General features: G+C 47.2%; 1 protein-coding gene across 1 annotated transcript; it reads right to left on the minus strand.

The window, feature by feature from the left end:
* Positions 1–2,787: 2,787 nt before the first annotated feature.
* On the minus strand, positions 2,788–9,166 carry LOC140398006 (interferon alpha-F-like). Its single transcript, XM_072486244.1, has 4 exons — positions 8,993–9,166; positions 5,650–5,739; positions 3,195–3,434; positions 2,788–3,082 (listed from the first exon to the last, which is right to left on the minus strand). Exons 1-4 carry the CDS (start codon positions 9,122–9,124, stop codon positions 2,984–2,986), a joined length of 561 nt encoding a protein of 186 aa, XP_072342345.1. The 5' UTR covers positions 9,125–9,166; the 3' UTR covers positions 2,788–2,983.
* Positions 9,167–18,800: the final 9,634 nt, after the last annotated feature.

Here is an 18,800-nt window from a genome sequence, read left to right on the forward strand (position 1 = left end):
CTATCAGCACCCTCACTGTAATCTTGAACTTCTTGAGATACTAAAGATCAATCAAGTCACAAACCATGCCAAGGGTTTGTCTCTTGTCACATCCATGAATGCAGCGAACATCCTTGTCATTCCCGAATGGGTTAACCACCTCGATCGGGAGTGGTCCAGCCTCGGATCTAACACGCAGTTAAAATCTCCCCCCTAAAATCAATTGGTGTGTGTCCATCTCTGGTATTGCAGCCAGTAACCATCCCATAGACTTGACATTGCCCCAGTTTGGGGCATACACATTCACTAACACCATGGCTTCCAGCCCCCACCGCCACCCTCCCCCACCCCCCGAGTACCTATAACCATCAAAAAACGATACCCTGATCAGCCAGAGTCCACGATTGAAAGCGAACCCTTTTGCTGACCGAAATCCACCACCCCTCCTGATGCTTCTCTTAAACCCTGATTGGAAAACCTGGCTCACCCAGGACTTCCGCAGCCTGGTCTGGTCCGGCACTCACAGGTGAGTTTCTTGTAGGAACACTATACCGGACCCCAAACTCTTAAATGTAAAAAAAATTCTTGCCCTCTTCACAGGTCTAACCAGGCCCACACATTCCAGGTGACTGACCTAGTCAGGGTCTCCCACCGCCCTCCCACTAAAGTCAGCCATCTCCACCATGATGCCATACTCCTCCAGACATTTCTTGGTCCCAGGTCCATCTAAGATGGCTTCGAGCACCTTCTCTAGGGTCGGACAATGAAATTCCCCTGGTCACTGTTTGTTCTCCCTTCCCCTCCACCCCTCCCCTACACATTGTCTCCTCCCCCCCTCCAGGCTCACAGCCTGCCACCTCTACAAACCACATGCCCCTAACAAACAAACAGCTAGACCAATTGTGCCCCACACGATATAGACCAACAACCCTTCCTCCTCTCCTCCCTCATTCACTAGCCACACCTTCTCCTTCCCGCTAGCGCGGTTACCCCCTCCCAACGTCACCCTGTATTACCTCCCTAAAAACGACAACCTTCTGACCCACTCCCAAAATCCAAACCCCGACATGATGAGCAAGCTTGTCTCTGAACCAAGAAATGTGTCAATACCACCTTCTTACAGCCCCAACCCCAAGAGAACAAAAATATAATAAAAAGAGGCTATACAATGAAGCGAGAAACAATGGAATAAGGGAAATGGAGGGGCTGGTTTAGCACACTGGGCTAAATAGCTGGCTTTTAAAGCAGACCAAGGCAGGCCAGCAGCATGGTTCAATTCCCGTATCAGCCTCCCCGAACAGGCGCCGGAATGTGGCGACTAGTGGCTTTTCACAGTAACTTCATTGAAGCCGACTTGTAACAATAAGCGATAAGTGGATTTCAAATGGAGGATTACTTTGTGAATGTGTCTGGGAGTAGAAAATGCAATGGGCCCAGGTGGTTTGAATCCAAGTTCAGGCGAGCAGAGGCAGAAGACAGAGAAGAAATAAACCACTATTGTCAATAATATTTTGGAACGCTGCTGAACGAAATCCCCCCCCCCCCCCCCCACCCCAAACTCCCAGTCAAACCCTGAGTGGAAAACGTGGCTCACCCAGGCCTTCAGCAGCCTGCTCTGGTCCGGCACTCACAGGGGAGTTTCTTGTAGGAACACCATACCAGGCCCCAAACTCCTTAAATGTCAAAATAATTTCTAAACTACAAGTGGCTAGTGGGCTGTACACTGTACAATCATTCCCCTTCATACACAGAATCCCAATCCATCCTCCTCAGACCGGGCCCAGCTTCTTCTCTCTGACGAAGGCCTCCGCCTGCTCCGGCATGTTGAAGAAATAATCCTTCGAGTCCGTTGTGACCCACAGTCACACTGGGTAAACCATCCCGAATCGCACCACCTTCACCTTGTTGAAGGCCGCACAGCTCGACGCCAGCTCAATCCTAATGTTCTGATATATCCACACTGTGTACCCATCCCAGTCAATATTAACCTATTCCCAAACCCTCTCCTTCCTTTGATAGCTGTGAACGCAGATAATCACCCCTCTTAAGTCCACTAAAACCATAAATACCTCTTCCCTCCCAATGCTAACGTGTTCAATTATATCAAATTTATAGTGAAGAAGACCAATGAAAAATAAAGATTACTCCAGCAAATGTGTGATATCAAAAACAATTTATTTGCAAATGTATGCTTTCATTCAGTATAAAAAGATTCCAGGTTTTTAAAAAAATATTATTTATTTCCCAACATTTAATAACTATCAATAAATTAACATTTATTTTTCATAAATTGTACTAAGCTTTAGCAATCCAGGACACAAAGCCAATACAATGGTAAATATCAATAAATTAAAATGAGGTAGAATTATTTGACCTTGTGGTGAACAGAAAGTAAAGGTGAGTCTGGAACGGGAATGGGGTCAAGGGTCGTTTGTCTGCAACCCACCCTTGAGACTGAGGAAGCCGGGAAAGCAGAGCTGAGGATTGGCTGGACCATTCTCAGTGCAGAACTGTCATTGGAGGTTCAGCAGCGACAATAAGGATCTCAGTGGAAATTAAGTGGGGTTTGACCCACCAATCAGTGTTATCGTCGAGCCAAGCTGACAGAATTGTTTAATTACAGACACACTGTAAACATAAAATATAATACTTCTCAAAAAAGTGAGGCCTTTGAAATAACTATTTCTTGTTTCAGACTGTATCAAATGTGTCATCGAAATATCTTCTTTACATTTGTGAGTTTACAACCTTAAAAATCTAACATCTGTTGGACGAAGACATCATGGCCACCAATTTAGCTTAGCACATATCTGATGAGGATTTCACAACAGAAAAATATTGCAGCGATAAATATTAATAAATTAAAATAAATAATCAAATAGAAAATTACATCAAGATATTCTTTGCTCTTTGTCAGTCACCACAGAATTCTGTTTTTATATAAATAACAGCCAATTTAAATAAATTATTCCAGTCTCTGCTAAACATGCGGTTGGATATTTTTTCAATTTCTTCTGCTGACTTGTGCCATTAAGTAAAGGAGCTGTTGTAAACGGGCCCTGGTCTCAGTGCGGATTATTTCCCAAGCACAGTTGCTGAATGTCTGGAAAAAAAGAAGATATTTTAAGGAAACCCCATTGGAGAATCAACAGATTTAAATACGGTCAAATAAACTACAAGCCAATAATCACAGAGTCAATTATCAATTGTCCCACCTTCTGTTTGAGAAACTTCCTCAGTTTCCTGAAGTATTTTTGAATGGTGGAGTTTTTCCTCAGTCTGGCCTCTGAGCCCTGTTTCCTGACACATTCTTCCATCTCACTGAGCTGGCGGTCCAGGAGAAGCCTGAAGTTTTCCACCGTGTTCCGGTCCCAGGTGACTGAGCGCAAGTTCATGCTGTAGATCTTGCTGATGTGACGCAGGGTCTGATGGACAATCTGGATCCTGTCCTGTGTCTGGGGAATATATACACAATCACATTAGAGATTATGCTTTTTTGTTTTTTTAATAAATATTTTCATTAATATTTTTCATTAATGAAATACAAAATAACAAGAAAAATAAACATTTACGGACATAAAATACAGAAACATAAAACAACCTCTCACAAAACCTGCCACTCCCCTCCCGTCACCCCCCCCCCCCCCCCACCAGTAACTAAAGGTGACAAATTCCTTGAAATGGACAATAAAAGGCTGCTATCTCCCGTACAACCCCGTCGAATGCTCCCCTCAACTTGTCTTTGACTTTCTCAAGGAATAGGAACTCAATCAGGCCCCCAAGCCAAACCGAGGCATTGGGTGGAGGAGGCAAAGACCTCCATCGCAGCAGAACTCACCTCCGAGCAATGAGCAAGGTGAAGGCCAGGACATGGCCCCTGCCCCCGTTTGCAGCTCTGATTAGTCTGACACCCGAAATATGGCCGCCAAAGGACAGGGCTCCAGCTCAAACTGCAGAGTCGCCGACATGGTGCTGAAGAAGGAGACCCAAAAACCCATGACCTCGGGACAAAACCAGCGTTATCAGGAACAATTCACGCCCAGCCAAAAAAGAAGTCTGTAGGACTGGAGACGGAGAGTTTGCTTAAAGAGTTAGGTCTTTAGGAGGAAACAAAAAGTGGAGAGAAGCGTCAGGGAAGACGTAATTCTTTGCTAGGCCAGACAGCTGAAGGCAGGGCCACCAATGGTGGAGCAGTGGACATCCAAAATGAGCATCACTTGAAAATTGGATCTGACATCCTGAAGGTTTTAAGCCTAGAGGAAGTCATAGAAAGACGAGGAAAAAAACATGGAGGGATTTCACAGCAAGCATCAGAATGTTAAAAAAGAGAGTTATTGCTGCACACTGAGAGTGAATGTCGCTCTGCGAATGCAGAGCTGATGGCTGACTGGGATTCTGTGTTGTTGGAATATTTAGAGATTATCAGTTTTTCAAAAATAAACTTAAGAGTACCCAATTCATTTTTCCGAATTAAGAAGCAGTTTAGCATGGCCAATCCACCTACCCTGCACATCTTTGGATTGTGGGAGTGAAATCCACGCAAACATGGAAAGAATGTGCAAACTCCACGTGGACAGTGACCCAGAGAGAGCCAGGATCGAAACTGGGACCTCGGCGCTGTGAGGCAGCAATGCTAACCTCTGTGCCACAGTGCTGCATCAGAGATACTGGAGTTAAGTTATGTTACAGCAGTTATTTGAGCATGTTCCAGTTTATAGACGGTATAAATTGGGAGGCCAACCTGGACAGTATTAGAATAATGGAGCTCCCCTTCCACTCCACTGCCACAACCCCATAACCCCACCTAACGTTTGGACACTAAGGGACAATTTATCACGGCCAATCCACCTCTCTTGCACATCTTTGGACTGTGAGAGGAAACCAGAGCAGCCGGAGGAAACCCACAGAGGCACGGGGAGTACCTGAAAACTCCACATCGTCAGCCAAGGCCGGAATTAAACCCGGGTCTCTGGCGCTGTGGCAGCTGATGCTTCACCCTGAGTTGCTTTCTGGGCAGTTTGTTTTTATTTATCAGTGGGAGTTTGTCATTGTTTTCGACTCTCAGGGAAGGGCGCAGAGGCAGGTCTCACACCTCCTCAGTCAGACAGGAATTGGACCCGCGCTGGTGGCTGTATTCTGGACTAGCCAATGAGCTAACCGTCCCAACCATATCAAAACAGAGCGACAGCAGTGACCATCGAGTGAATGCAATGGAAAGTTGACAGGCAAATTGTGTGGAATCCAGAGATGAAAGGACCTGCCTGAACTGAATGGGATGATTGATGGTAAGAAGTGGATATAGATAGTGAGGGAGTAAGAGGGAGAAGACGGAGATGGTAATGGGGAGTGAGCTGGTTAAAGGAATTGAGATGATCAACAGGCACAAGTAACCTTTGAATGGTGCTGCAGATTTGGCAGGCTCCCCCTGACAGGGTGCATTACAACTCAATGAGGTTCCACTCCCTACATCAGTCTGAGGGAACGAGGAAGAGAGTCTTCACACGGGGGTTTGAGTTCAACCCGGACTCAAAGCAGGAGCTCCCTCATTTCCACTGACAACTTCAATGAGCGACCTGTTATGTCCGACCTGGATTACGGTGGTTGGTCTTAATCGTGTTTTTCGTACATTTCTGATGGAATAAATGACAATAAGCCCCGGTGTTCACTCACCTGCAAACCCTCCGACAGTTTCACCAAATTCAAGGGCTTGGTTTTCAGCGCAAACCTCTCCCTGACACATTGCCGAGGGAAGCGACGGCCCTGAGAGCAAAGACAAACATTGTGTCAACTCAGATCAGAAATAGTAATACTGCAGATTCGCTGATCATTAACTGTGCAGCGCTGCAAACCCCAAAACCATTTTCCTGATAGAATGTTTCAAAACAAACGGACCCAGTGCGATTGGGAATTGTTTCTGGCTCCAGCTTCAACTCATCATTTCATTCAGTTTCTCTGTGTTGAGAACTTGCTGTAACTGAAGCCTCTCACAGCCCAGACTGAGAGTCCCGGACAAGAGGAGCAACACCGTCCCAAACCTCCAAATACTCGCCAGAGCCATGGGCAATCGAGCCAGAGTGAGACACGGAGCCGGGCATCAGACACTGACCATAACCGGGTTCAACTCCGAACAAATGTTGTATTTTCACCGACAGAATCACCGGGAGTGAAAATGCAGCAGGAGCAACCGCCTAAACTCTCCTGTGCGTCTGTGTGTGTATCTGCCAGTCTATCTCTGTGTGTGTCTGTGTCTCTCTGTGTTTCTGTGTCTCTCTGTGTGTCTCTGTGTGTGTCTGTGTCTCTGTGTGTGTCTGTGTCTCTCTGTGTGTCTCTGTGTGTGTCTGTGTCTCTCTGTCTGCATGTCTCGCTGTGTGCCTGTGTCTCTCTGTGTGCCTGTGTGTACATCTGGACTGTGTTGGGAGGAGCTCTCTCTGCCATGCTCTCCGTGTTAAGAGGAGGGTCTGGCGATGTGCGGTGTTACGTTGGAAAAGTGAAATCTGGTTGCGGGAGTTTTTTTTCAGGAGGCGAATAGTTAGTCTGCTCACTGTGTAAGGAAAGGAATCTGAAAGCTGGAAATTCCTGAACCGGGACGGGAAGATTCCAGATAGAAAATCATAAGCAGCGCTCGGTTCCAACTCAAAGCCCCAACAATTTGTAACAATATTATTAAAATCAATTTTGGAAAAGCAGATTGTTTCCTTCAAGTTAAACGGATTCACATCAAGGGCACAGTAAAGGGATAGTTGGTTAGAACGGTTTGACTGTAACAAAGGTTAACCTCCCCTCCAGGTCCTTCTCTATCTGTCTGCACCTTGACATGGTTCCGTCAGGCCTCAGCACCATGGTCCAGTTTTGGCTGGGTGGGTTGGGGCTCTGCTGTACTCGTTTGGTTTTATTATCTATCAAAACGTAGGCAGAGAATTTCCTGCAATGGCTTCTGTTCCTGCTGAAGGACGGCTGCATTACCTCTGGTGTCCCCCAAGGATCAGTCCTTGACCTCTCCCATTTCTCAGCTACATGCGACCTCTCAATTACATTAGCTGAAACCATCCGGTGTGCTGATTAAACTAATTCGAGGTGAATCTATTGAAACATCTCAGAATATGAGGGGGGTTGGCTGGATACAGGCTGAGTGGAAGATGCCCCCTTGGACAGGAGTCTAGATCTAAGATGCACAGTTTAAAATAAAGAGTCTCCCATTTATGATGGAAGTAAGGAGGAATTTGTTTGTCTCAGTGGCTCAGTAGTCTTTAGAATTCGCTTCCCCAGAAAAGTAACCCCCTCGGTCATTGCAGATATTCAAGGCGAATCTACAAGTGAGTCACGGGGGAGAGGGACAGACAGGAAACGTTTTTTTAAAAATATAGAGCACCCAATTATTTTATTCCAATTAATGGGCAATTTAGTGTGACCAATCCTCCTAATCTGCACATCTTTGGGTTGTTGGGGATGAGACCCATGCAGAGACGGGGAAAATGTGCAAACTCCACACGGACAGTGACCCAGAGCCAGGATCGAACCCCGGTTCTCGGTGTCGTGAGGCAGCAGTTCTAACCACTGCATCACCGTGCTACCTTGGACAGCAAGGAAAAGTGAGGTTAAAGTTACCAGCAGATCATAGGGGCAGCATGGTGGCACAGTGATTAACACTGCTGCCCCACATCCAGGTTCGATTCCAGCCTCTGGTGACTATGGGGAGTCTGCACGTTCTCCCCGTGTCAGCGTGGGCTTCCTCTCACAGTCCCAAGATGTGCAGGTTAGGTGGATTGGCCATGCTAAATTGCCCCTTTGTGCGAAAAATGCGCAGACCATGTGGGGTTATGGGGTTAGATCAGGGCAGTGGGTGTAGGCAGAGTGCTTCTTGAGAGGGTTGCTGCAACTTCGATGGGCCGAATGGCCTCCGTCTGCTCTGTAGGAATTCTATTCTATGGATATTACTGAATGGCAGAGCGGGTTCTATGGGGCGAATGGACTGCTCCTGCTCCTATTGCTTATGTCCTTCCGAGCCGACTGATGGCATTGTCTTGGTCCCCAATACAATGTCTCTTCCCCAGTCACTGACACCAACACTCTCCCTGGGAACTGCCTGGGTTTGGTGTCATATTTGATCCTGAAATGAGTTTCTGACCACATCCGCGTCACAAGTAAGACTGCCCACTATCACCCCTCAAACATCACTTGTCCCCCCTCTCTGGCTGAGCAACTCTGCAGCTGAAAGTTCATCCATACCTTTGTAACCTCCGTGTTTGGTCACTCCAGCACGTGCCTGATCGACCTTCCACATTCTCCCCAATCTAAACCTGAACTCATCCAAGTCTGAGATGGATTGGTCATAAATCATAAATCTTGTTCTCTCTGCGTACCTGAGTTTGCTGATTTATATTGACCACGAGTTAAGCAATGCCTCGATCTTTAAATTCTCCTACTTGTTTTTAATTCTTCTGTGTGTCTGTAATCATCTCCAGCCTCGAAAACGCCCTGACACATCTGCCCACCTCCAGATCTGGCCTCCTGTGCACTCCTGGTTTCCAATGTTCATTATTTGAGGCGGAGCCTTCAGCCACCTCGGCGCTAAGATCAGGAGTTCTACCGTAAACCTCTGCATTTCTCCAACTCCCCTTCCTACGGTAAGACCTTCCTGAAAAGTTATATCTTTAACCAGCTTTTAGCCATCTGTCCTTTTACTTCCTTACGTAACCTGATGTCAAATTTACTTCACTGTGTTCCTGATAATACCGTGATTGTTTGATGACATTAAATACAGATCATTGATGTAAATGGACTGTTTCTGAATCCTCTATCACTCCCGTCCCCAGATCACAATCCCTCTTTTCTGTAAACCCTCCTCGCCTCAGTGTCCACTTTCTATTCACCCCTCAGACCTGATGTGTTTTTTCACACATTTAGATTCTATCTCCCCCAGAGGGTTGTTTTCTCTTTCTCTCCTGATATGACTTTGTAAAACATACAGACACTGTTTGATTCGAATCCGGCTCTGGCTGTAGGTTCAACTCACCATTTCATTCAGTTTGCTGAGTGCCTCTGTGTTGAGAACTTGCTGTAACTGCAGCCTCTCACAGCCCAGACTGAGAGTCCCGGACAAGAGGAGCAACACCGTCCCAAACCTCCAAATACTCGCCAGAGCCATGAGCAATCGAGCCAGAGTGAGACACCGATGTGAAAGATGAGAAAGCGGCAGCTTCGTGGTTCAGCAGCGAGAAGGGCTCTTGTGAAGCGAATGAAAGTCGGAAAGTCGAATGGGAGCCGCTTGTGATCCGGGAGCGAGCGCCTGTGTTGGCGAATGGAGTGAGTGTGAGTGTGGACACTGCTGGGAGCTGGCACTGGCTCTGCCATGCTGTCGCCTTTAATATGTGGACAGGACATTGGAAAAGAGAAAATGGGCTGGAGGATTTGTGCTCGAGCTGTTACTTCAATAGTTTGTGCGGTTTCTCTCTGAGGTCAGGAAGCTGAAAGCTGGAGACTCCGGAAGCAGCGAGTGGGAAATCCATGGGAGAAACTCCCAAGCAGCGCTGGCTTCCAGCTCAATGTTGTGAAGCTTCACATCACCCGGGGCGCAGTAAGGTGGTGTAGAGGGAGGCTCAGTATTGGGGGGACAGTAAGGTAGTGTAGTGGGAGGCTCAGTATTGGGGGGCAGGAAGGTGGTGCAGAGGGAGGCACAGTATGGGGGTCAGTAAGGTGGTGTAGAGGGAGGCTCAGTATTGGGGGGGGGGGAGTAAGATGGTGTACGGGGGGGTTAGTACTGGGGGGGGGCAGTAAGGTGGTGTAGAGGGAGGCTCAGTATTGGGGGGGCAGTAAGGTGATGTAGAGGGAGGCTCAGTATTGGGGGGGCAGTAAGGTGGTGTAGAGGGAGGCACAGTATTGGTGGGGGCAGTAAGGTGGTGTAGAGGGCGGTCAGTATTGGGGGGCAGTAAGGTGATGTAGAGGGAGGCTCAGTATTGGGGGGGCAGTAAGGTGGTGTAGAGGGAGGCTCAGTATTGGGGGGACAGTGAGGTGATGTAGAGGGAGGCTTAGTATTGGGGGGCAGTAAGGTGGCATAGAGGGAGGCTCAGTATTGGGGTGCAGTGAGATGGTGTAGAGGGAGGCTCAGTATTGGGGGGCAGTAAGGTGGTGTAGAGGGAGGCTCAGTATTGGGGGGCAGTAAGGTGGTGTAGAAGGCGGCTCAGTATTGGGGGGCAGTAAGGTGATGTAGAGGTAGGCTCAGTATTGGGGGGGGTGAGTAAGGTGGTGTAGAGGGAGGCTCAGTATTGGGGGGGGCAGTAAGGTGATGTAGAGGGAGGCTCAGTATTGGGGGGCAGTAAGGTGGTGTAGAGGGACGCTCAGTATTGGGGGGAGGTGCAGGGGGAACATGTATTGGGGGCTGGATTTGGTCATCCGGATTATAGAGACACCGAGAGCGGGAATCCGGTGCGGCGGCTTTTCGAGCTGACCAGGGGCCCCGTTGCCTCTGAAATGCAGCGGCACCCGGTGTGTTCACATCGCGCTTGTCCTCTCCACACTTCACAGCTTGAACATTGCAGAGAGCCCGGCTCAGAGCCCAGGCTCCCCGCTTCATGGACACTGACTCCGCTCCCATTGAGCTGTCCCACAATCTGCTCTTTCACTGGCACAACTTGCTCATATCCCGCTGCTTTTCTGGAGCCGTTTTCGAGAGTTTGACTGAAAGAATATTTCATCTGCTCCGATTCCGAGGGCGAAAGTGATCCGGCTCCCTCTCCTTTCACCCCGTTTCTTTCTGTCTCTCTCTCTCTCTCCCGGGAAAGCGGCCGCCTCAGTTTCTCTCTGGAAATGAACTTTGTTGTCAGTTTGTTACGAAAGCGAAAGTGCCCCAGGGAAAGTTTTGTCATTTCCGAGAGGGAGGAGAGTTTGTGAAGAGAGCGGCTCCTCACTGAGAGGCCTGAGGGGGAAATGGGAAAGGGTTCCGGATATTCGGGATATCCCCGCTTCCACAGGGAATGTCACCCAATCCCTCTCAGCTGAAACTCGGATAGAAATCAGCATGTCCACCTTCACCAAATAGAAATCTCAGGTTCACTCTCTGACATCTGTGCCAAATTTGACTTATTTTATTCATTGATGGGATGTGAGGGTCGCTGGCAAGGCCGCGGCGTGTTTCTCATTTCTAATTCATAGAATCATACAATCCCTACAGGGCAGAAGGTGGCCATTCGGCCCATCGAGACTTCACCGACCCTCTGAAAGATTTTCCACCAATTTATTGCCAATCACCAAATGTGATATCTGCAATTAACCAGAACAATCAGACTGAATATTAAATCTGAACTTTTGAAAATATCTCAAAATATTGATGCATATATTTCAGGTTGTTTACCAGGAGCAATTTGATTTAAACGCTGAACCATTTTAATGACAGTATCGATTTATCCTCTGTTAGAAACCTGATTGAACATTACTGAAAATAATACTGGCTCAATCTCTGGTGACACTGGGGTGGAATATAGTCTTTCTGTTTTCAAATTAAAGAGTTAATTTGAGAAACTATAACTGTCCTCACACCCAAACTGTGAAATGTAGGTTTGGAGCCTCCTCGACGGCCTGTAAACAATTTCAGTGATGATCCATTGCTCCTGAGCTGAGGTCAGTTTTGTGTATGGGGCCAGTTTTCAATATGTCTTTGATTTGTAAACAGACTTACATTCATGTAGCGCCCTTCCTAACCACTGAACAACACAAAATAGTTGACAGCTGATCAAGTACCTTTGAGGTATTGTCACATTAGTAATGTAGGATACATGTTAGCCAATTTGTGCGTCACTCAGCAACAACCAGTATTGTGATCATGAGCAGACAAACACCACAACAAATAAATTAGGAGCATGATCAGCCACTCAGCCTCGCAATCCTACCCCACCATTCGAGAACATTGTAGCTGATATGTGAACATCGCTGGCAAGGCCAAGGTATGTTTCTCATCTCTAATTCCCCTTCAGAAGCAGGTACTGAGCCACTTTCTTGAACCGCTGCAGTCCATGTGGTCTCGCTAAACCAACAGAGGTGTTGGGAAGGGATTTCCAAAATTTCTATTCAGTGACAGTGAGGGGAAGTTGATGTATTTCCAAGTCAGAATGGTGTGAGACTTGAAGGGCAAGTTTCAGGTTCACATATGCCTGCTACCCTTCATCTTCGAGAACCATAGAATCATGGAATTTACAGTGCAGAAGGAAGCCATTTGGCCCACTGAGTCTGAACTGGCCCTTGGAAAGAGCACCCTAATTAAGCCAATGACTCCACCCCATCCTCGTAACCCAGGAACCCCACCTTTTAACATGAGGGGCAATTTAGCATGTCCAATCCACCTAACCCACACATCTTTGGACTGTGGGAGGAAACCCGAGCACCTGGAGGAAACCCACACAGACACGGGGAGAAAGTGGAAAATCCACACAGGCAGTCATCCGAGGCTGGAATTGAACCTGGGACCCAGGAGCTGTGAGATAGCAGTGCTAACCATTGTGCCACCATGCCACCCTAGGCACAGAGGGGGTGGGTTTGGATGGTGCTGTTGAAGAAGTGTTAGTGAGTATTTAAAAATATATATATTTTGTTTCTAACACTATCGACAAATCACATAGTCAGCCGAAGATACAACCAAATTATAAACAGGTTGTCATGTGTCCATGCATCCCCCCCCCCCCCCCCCACTGCCCCCATTCCAGACCCCACCCCCACCCCCTGTCCCCATCCACTGGTGACAAACAACTCCTTGTGAGATTGATGCCTGAGCCAGCCTAGTGGGCAGCTTGCCCCCGTACCAGCAAATCTGTATACATCCCCTGGAGATGGACGCCAACACAGCGAAAACTGTTTTATAAAATTCAACCGGAAAGCTACCCAGCGACGGTGCCTTCACCGACTACGTCAACCCAACGGACTCCATTGTCTCCTGCAGTCCCAGTGGTGTCTCCAAACCATGTCCCTTCCCCCTTTCCACCTCCGGGAATAAAAATGTGCAGCATCTCTGCGTCCTCCCCTCGGGGCCCGGACCTATACAGCCGCGGGTAAAAGGCCTCGAATGCCTCATTAGTTTTCTCCGGTGTTGTCGCTAAAACTACTTCCTCATCCATCACCCGCGTTATCTCCCACATGTCTGCTGTGACCTCAACTGATGGGGTAGCAGGTGGCTGGCCTACTCCTCATACTCATAAAATAACCCTGTTGAGCAATGAATGTCATCAATAGATCAAACTCCACTTGTAGCTTCTTCCTCTCTGCTAACAACTCTCTAGTCAGAGCCACTGAGTGCAGTCAGTCCACTTCCACAATGCCATCCACCAACCTCTGTCTCTCCGCGCTCTTAACCTTTTCCCTGTGGACCATATAGGGTATTACCTGCTGCCACACCACTGCCTTCAATGCCTCCCGAAACATGAAGAGTGAGACCTCCCCTTTTGGTTGAACTCCGCACAGTTCTCTGTCACCATGCCCACCTTCTTGCAAAATGCCTTGTCCATCAGGAGCGCCGAATCTAACTTCCACTAGGATCTCTGGGCTCTACCCATTTCTAACCCACACGGACACGGGGAGAAGGTGTAAACTCCACAAGGACAGTGACCCGGTGCCGTGAGGCAGCATTGCCAAAAACTGCACGACTGTGTCGCCCCGGCTCAGGTTGTATTATGCCATACTGTAGTTGGGGTAATTTAAGAGATAACTGTTATATTATGATTGAAAATAAACTTTGATTTAAGTGTGCACTTGTGTTTGTCCTTTGTTCATCTCAAAAATAAGGGCACCTGGGTAAAACGTTTCACTAGTATTCTGTTTGAAGTATGCAAATGTACAGACAACAATATAAAACACAGTGGTTAGCATTCTCCCTTCACAGCGGTGGTCCCAGGTTCGATTCCCAGCTTGGATCATTGTTGACTGTCTGTGCGGAGTCTGCATGTTCTCCCAGTGTCTGCGTGGGTTCCCTTTGCGTGCTCCGGTTTCCTTCCACAAGTCCCGAAAGACGTGTTGTTAGGTAATTTGGACATTCTGAATTTTCCCTCATTGTACCCGAACAGGCACTGGTAAGTGGAGATGAGGGGTTTTCACAGTAACTTGATTGCAGTTGTAATGTAAGCCTACTTGTGCCAATAAAGATTATTAATTAAAAAAACAGATGGATAGCGCAGTACGGTGGCGTAGTGCAGGCGCACGCTGCCGAGGTCCCATGTTTGACCCCGGCTCTGAGTCACTGTCCTTGTGGAGTTTGCACATTCTCCCCGTGTTTGCGTGGTTTCTGCCCCCACAACCCAAAAGATGTGCAGGGTAGGGGGATTGGCCACGCGAAATTGCCCCTCGATTGGAAAAAATGAATTGTGGACTCTAAATTTATATTAAAAAACAGTAGGACAACCTGACATTAATCTAGTTGACACAAAACCTCATATTTCCCCCCTGTGGAGTAAAGGAAGGAGCCACAAGCAAACTAACCATTCATACATGTACATTATTTTCTTGGCCATGAGCATCTTTATCTGAGTTGAGGAGCTGATTTGAAAGGATCCTGGTAAATCAGTGAGATTTTATGCAGTCGCCCAGACAATACAATGGGGAGCTGAGCATCTCGATCATTGGGCTCAAATGTGTGGTCGGATGGCAACCCATAATTCAGAGCCAGGGGCCATGTCTGCACCATGACTCTCCAGTGGATTTGAACCCTCCAACCTCTGAATCCAAAACAGGATTACTCTATAATTCCAAAAACCCATTTTGAATATGGACAAAACCCCTTAGAAAAGAATTTTGAAGTCTCTCCATCTTGTAAGTAAAACAAAGGTAATTTATTAATTGAATGAGGACAAAGGCAGGGGATATTTGATAATAATAAGTAAAACATAATCCTCTGAAATACTGGCACCATTTGTAGATGAATGAAGATAAATTATACCCAAGTGTGATTAAACGGCAACAATCAGAATCATAGCTCAGTGCTTTGCAGAGCAAGGTGAAAGATGTGCACATAGAGTTGTAGAATGGAACAACTAAATGAAAGGCTGAAGCGAGAAACAATGGAATAGGGGAAATGGAGGATTACTTTGTGAATGTGTCTGGAAGTAGAAAATGCAGTGGGCCCAGATGGTATCAATCCAAGTTCAGGTGAGCAGAGGCGGAAGAGAGAGAAGAAATAAACCACTACTTTCAAAAATATTTTGGAGCGTTTCTTCCACAACTCCACTTGGTGGGAAGTGGCAAAAGGGCCACACTACAGCATTGCAAAAGGAGGATAACTTTTACACAGAGCACTACAACAACAAAGATGTGCCTTTGGAGGAGATTGGTATCGAAGGAGTGAGCAGGCTACAAGATCATTCCCCTACTTTTGAATGGGATCGAAGATTTCCAGCTAGTCCCGAAGAAAAGTTGGGCCATCGGCCCCGAAAACGTGGGCGTAGTTTTATCTCTCCCACAACTGAAGGGAGAAAAGAAGCTAAAAGCTCAGGAAATCAAATCTCGGTGCTCCTTTTTCAGATACGGCGTTTGCAGTGGAAGAGATGCAAAAGGAGCAGTCCCCACCCAGTTCGTTCTCTCCTTGCAAGACCTTTATGTGGCAGCATTCAGTGGAAGAAGAGATGGGTTTTGCTAGCCCAGGATTATCCTCCTTCTCCCAAAATTATAATTTGGTAAATGTAGCTCATCTCGACTATTAGAATATGAGCTTTTGGGTGGGGAGATGCGTGGTAATGTGGCTCAAGATATTTAAACATGAAACAAGCAGGGAGGTTTTGATGGAACTGTATGAAATGCTTGATAGGACACAGCTACAATACTGTGTGCAGTTCTGGTCACAACACTAGGAAGGATGTAACTGCACAAGAGGGTGTGCAGTGGAGATTCTACAGGATGTTGCCTGGGCTAGAGTGTTTCATCTTATGGAGAGAGGCTGGTTAGGCTGGGGTTGTTTTCCTTCGAGCAGAGACGGGGGAGGGGGCGGGACCTGATTGAGGTGTACAGAATTATGAGGGACATGGGGAAGATGGGAAGAAACTTTCTCCCTTAGTAAAGGGGTCAATAACCAGGGAGCATAGATTTAAGATTAGGGGTAGGAGATTTGAGGCAAACCTTTTGTACTCGAGAGGGTGGTTTGAATCTGGAACTCACTGTCTGAAAGGGCGGTGCAGGTGGGAACCCTCACAACATTTACCAAGCATTTAGATGAGCACTTGAAATGCCATAGCATATAAGATTACAGACCAAGTGCTGGAAAATGGGATTAGAACAGATAGATGCTTGATGGCAAGACACGATAGGCCTAAGGGTCTCTTTATGCTGTAAAACTCTGACTATATAACTTAATTATGATGGCTTGAGTTTGCTTGTGAGTTGGAGTGTTATATTTAGCAGAGGATTTGTCTACTTTGGAGGAGTTGCAACCTCAAATGCGACTTACTTTAACTGAAAATCACTAATGACATTATATTCCCGTGCCAGCCTCCCCGAACAGGCGCCGGAATGTAGCGACTAGGGGCTTTTCACAGTAACTTCATTTGAAGCCTACTCGTGACAATAAGCGATTTTCATTTCATTTCATTTCTAGTCCCTTCCTAAAAGTTCTGTATGAGTGCATTTAATTGGTTATAATGTAGTTGCATGTTTGCTTAGTTTGCAGTTAAAATATTGCTAAAGCTGAGTGTAGTTAAACTGGGACCCAATTTGGAAGACCACTACAGCAATCCAAAGAGAAAACAATTGCTGATTTGGGTGTTGGTTAATATTAACTTGTTAAATATACATTAATCTTCTAGTTTGTTGTAAAGTTTGGAGGTGAGGTGTGGCTGGAAAGGAGTGGATTCTAAACTTTAAAAAAAAAATGTAATTCATGGGATGTGGGCATTGCTGACTCGGCCAACATCTCGTGCCCACCCTAGTTACTTTTGAGAAGGTGATGGTGAGCTGCTTTCTTGAACCTCTGCAGTCCCGGACATGCCAGTGCGCCACACAGTGTCCTTAGGAGGGAATTTCAGGATTTTAACCCAGCGACAGGGAAGGAACGGCGATAGATTTCCAAGTCATGATGGTGAGTGACTTGGAGGGGAGCCTCCAGGCGGCGGTGTTCCCAGGTCTCTGCTGCTCTTGTCCTTTTGTATGGTATTTGTCGTGGGTTTGGAAGGTGCTGCCTGAAGTACCTTGGTGAGTTCCTGCAGTGCATCTTGTAGTTGGAGCACAGGGTTGTCACTGTTTGTTGGTGGAGGGATTGGATGTTTGTGGAAATGGTGGCAATCTGTGTCAAGGGGCAACACAGGTGGAGAAGGTAGTCAAGAAGGCATATGGCATGCTTGCCTTCATTGGCCGGGGCATTAAGTATAAGAATTGGCAAGTCATGTTGCACCTGTATAGAACCTTAGTTAGGCCACACTTGGAGTATAGTGTTCAATTCTGGTCGCCACAGAAGATTTTAGTTTAGACAGGCAGCATGGTCGGGACAGGCTTGGAGGGCCGAAGGGCCTGTTCCTGTGCTGTACTTTTCTTTGTTCTTTGTTCTTTATCCTGTCTATGTCCCTCATAATTTTACACACCTCAATCAGGTTCCCACTCAACCTTCTTTGCTCTAAGGAAACTAACCCCAGCCTAGCCAGCCTCGCTTCGTAACTCCAGCCCAGGCAACATGCTGGAGAATCTCCTCTGCACTCTTTCTACTGCAATCACATCCTTCCTATAACAATAACCCCAGTAACAGGAATACAACCCAAACAGCACACACCCCGACCCTCACTAACAGCCAACAGTGACCCATTCCTTAAAGAACAAAATGAAAAGTCGTCATCTACAGTAGAGCCCATCTATCAGCACCCTCACTGTAATCTTGAACTTCTTGAGATACTAAAGATCAATCAAGTCACAAACCATGCCAAGGGTTTGTCTCTTGTCACATCCATGAATGCAGCGAACATCCTTGTCATTCCCGAATGGGTTAACCACCTCGATCGGGAGTGGTCCAGCCTCGGATCTAACACGCAGTTAAAATCTCCCCCCTAAAATCAATTGGTGTGTGTCCATCTCTGGTATTGCAGCCAGTAACCATCCCATAGGCTTGACATTGCCCCAGTTTGGGGCATACACAATCACTAACACCATGGCTTCCAGCCCCCACCGCCACCCTCCCCCACCCCCCGAGTACCTATAACCATCAAAAAACGATACCCTGATCAGCCAGAGTCCACGATTGAAAGCAAACCCTTTTGCTGACCGAAATCCACCACCCCTCCTGATGCTTCTCTTAAACCCTGATTGGAAAACCTGGCTCACCCAGGACTTCCGCAGCCTGGTCTGGTCCGGCACTCACAGGTGAGTTTCTTGTAGGAACACTATACCGGACCCCAAACTCTTAAATGTAAAAAAAATTCTTGCCCTCTTCACAGGCCTAACCAGGCCCACACATTCCAGGTGACTAACCTAGTCAGGGTCTCCCACCGCCCTCCCACTAAAGTCAGCCATCTCCACCATGATGCCATACTCCTCCAGACATTTCTTGGTCCCAGGGCCATCTAAGATGGCTTCGAGCCCCTTCTCTAGGGTCGGACAATGAAAGTCCCCTGGTCACTGTTTGTTCTCCCTTCCCCTCCACCCCTCCCCTACACATTGTCTCCTCCCCCCTCCAGGCTCACAGCCTGCCACCGCTACAAACCACATGCCCCTAACAAACAAACAGCTAGACCAATTGTGCCCCACACGATATAGACCAACAACCCTTCCTCCTCTCCTGCCTCATTCACTAGCCACACCTTCTCCTTCCCGCTAGCGCGGTTACCCCCTCCCAACGTCACCCTGTATTACCTCCCTAAAAACGACAACCTTCTGAC

The sequence above is a fragment of the Scyliorhinus torazame genome, chromosome 21 (genome assembly GCF_047496885.1).
Source record: "Scyliorhinus torazame isolate Kashiwa2021f chromosome 21, sScyTor2.1, whole genome shotgun sequence".
NCBI lineage: Eukaryota > Metazoa > Chordata > Chondrichthyes > Carcharhiniformes > Scyliorhinidae > Scyliorhinus > Scyliorhinus torazame.